This window comes from Aspergillus affinis (genome assembly GCF_023601865.1).
Source record: "Aspergillus affinis strain CMG 70 chromosome Unknown NODE_330_length_2089_cov_76_929423, whole genome shotgun sequence".
NCBI classification, from domain to species: Eukaryota; Fungi; Ascomycota; class Eurotiomycetes; order Eurotiales; family Aspergillaceae; genus Aspergillus; species Aspergillus affinis.
This window is the reverse complement of record NW_026516111.1, coordinates 1-2,089: the sequence shown is the minus strand read 5'-3', so window position 1 is coordinate 2,089 and position 2,089 is coordinate 1. Positions and strand designations below refer to the sequence as shown.

The 2,089-nt window shown below is 46.3% G+C and overlaps 1 protein-coding gene across 1 annotated transcript; it reads left to right on the top strand.

Moving 5' to 3' along the window:
- Positions 1-1,212: 1,212 nt before the first annotated feature.
- KD926_006347 (alpha/beta hydrolase) lies at positions 1,213-2,089 on the top strand (the record flags this gene model as incomplete). The annotated part of the gene is made up of 1 exon (XM_053095635.1): positions 1,213-2,007. A coding segment is annotated over one exon (795 nt), but the record flags the coding sequence as incomplete, so codon positions are not given.

Here is a 2,089-nt window from a genome sequence, read left to right as displayed (position 1 = left end):
TTCTACCCGCCTTCATGCCTGAGGCAGACTAGTGCGTCGATGCCAGCTTTTAGCGCGTCGAACCCAACTACTTTCTGGGGTTTTTCTAGTGTATATCCGCGGCGACAACGCCCCAAATAAATCCCGCGCGACTTAACGTAGTTTTGTCGCGTTCTCGTTATTTACCTCAATATCTTCTTGCATATTTCTGAAACGACAGGAATGAAGAAATGATCTTTATTGTAGGCTAGTTACGAAGCACTAGGCTGAGGAAAGAAGAAGAAGAAAACAGCGATTTACTGCATGAAGCAGTAAACAAACCCACTGCGTGGGACAAACGAGTTAAACAGTGCAAACTATACAAACACCCCCCCCCCCCCCCCCCCTTGGTATAGGCGTTCCTGCATGCTCAGGAGTCAGGACGTCACACTAACTAACTAAGGCTTTTATTGCCCACCCTACATCACGGAATGCTCAACTAGCGACTTGTCACCTTCACCTGTTTTATTGGAAATTTGGCCGCTGCTAGTGTTGACCTTCCGCGATGACCGAACATTTTGAAAAATCCGACAAAATTTGTGTGCTAGTTGAACGATGAATGCCCGTGATGATTTTAAGAGTTATCCTGACGGGATTTTTGACGGCTTTGACAGAAGAGTCTATATTAACTAGTTATATGAATATTATCAAAATGAATGAAGGTCTTGATTCTATTTGAAATACGCGAAAATGAAGCCATATTTATGTAATTTCAGAAGCTTCACGATCAAGATTGAATGCAGCGGAAACACATGACTATATTTCCACAATCATACAATTAATACCGATTAGTAGCTCGAGCGATCGGCTGGCACGATCGGCTGAGCAAGGTGATGAAATGATCACTTAGTCATTTCCCGCGGCCACATCTCCATAGTTAGGGGATCTTATTGCCTATCTAATCGCCTATCTTTATCTCCAAGGAAATCCGAGCAGTTGCCACTAGCTGCACCCTTGGCAGCGGAGAACCGTTATCTGCCAAGTTCTAAATCCCACGCAATCAAACTTCTGTTAACTCCGCAAGGTATACGTGCTATAATTTTGGTGACTTAGGGAAGATTCTTCAGTCAACAAAGTGGACACCGGTTCTAGTCGAATGTTAGATCTTCTATGATATATAGCAAGCAGTTCCTGTTTCCATTTATCTTCGAGCTTTTTCTCACATCAACACTTCAAAGAAAAGAATCAACCATTATGTTGCCCATTTCGATATTGAAAGGGTCTATCACCCTAGCTGGTCTGCTATTCCAACCACAAAACATTACTGGCACTCTACCTGGCCTTGTAATCATCCACCCTGGTGGAGGAGTCAAAGAGCAGGCTGCTAGTGTTTATGCTGAGAAGCTTTCGCAGCAGGGCTTCGTCACTATCGCCTATGATGCTGCTTACCAAGGTGACTCTGGAGGCATGCCGCACTTTTTGGAAGACCCCAACTCTAGAGTTACAGACGCTTCCGCCGTAATCGACTATCTCGTGACGCTCGACTATGTTGACCCTGATCGTATCGCTGTGGTAGGAATTTGCGCCGGAGGAGGATACGCAGCTGCCGCAGCCAAGGGCGACCACCGCTTAAGAGCTGTTGCGACAGTCAGTGCAGTGAATATTGGCGATGGCAATCGGGAGGGCTGGCTTGGAACCGAAGATGCGGCTGGCAAGATTTCGGTTCTTGAAGAAATCACCGGGCCCATCCAAGCTGAAGCCATTGGTAGCAGACTGGAATACATCAATTACGTCCCCACAGTTCCCGATGAGAACACACCATATGACCTCAGAGATGCTGCCGATTACTACCTTACTCCACGAGCACAGCATCCCAACGCTCAGAATAAGATGCTCGTACGATCTCAACAACTCATCCTAAATTTCGACGCATGGGATTTTGCGGATATGTACCTCACTCAGCCAACCCTGATCATCTATGGAGACTTGGCGGAAAGCAAGTGGCACTCGGAGAGGCTCTACGACCGATTGCGGGAAAAAAACGGTGGAGTAAGTCTAGGGCTGTTCACGATACTATATAGTCATGGTTTTCCAATATCGGCAATAGTATCGTCAAACCCAAGGCTTGACT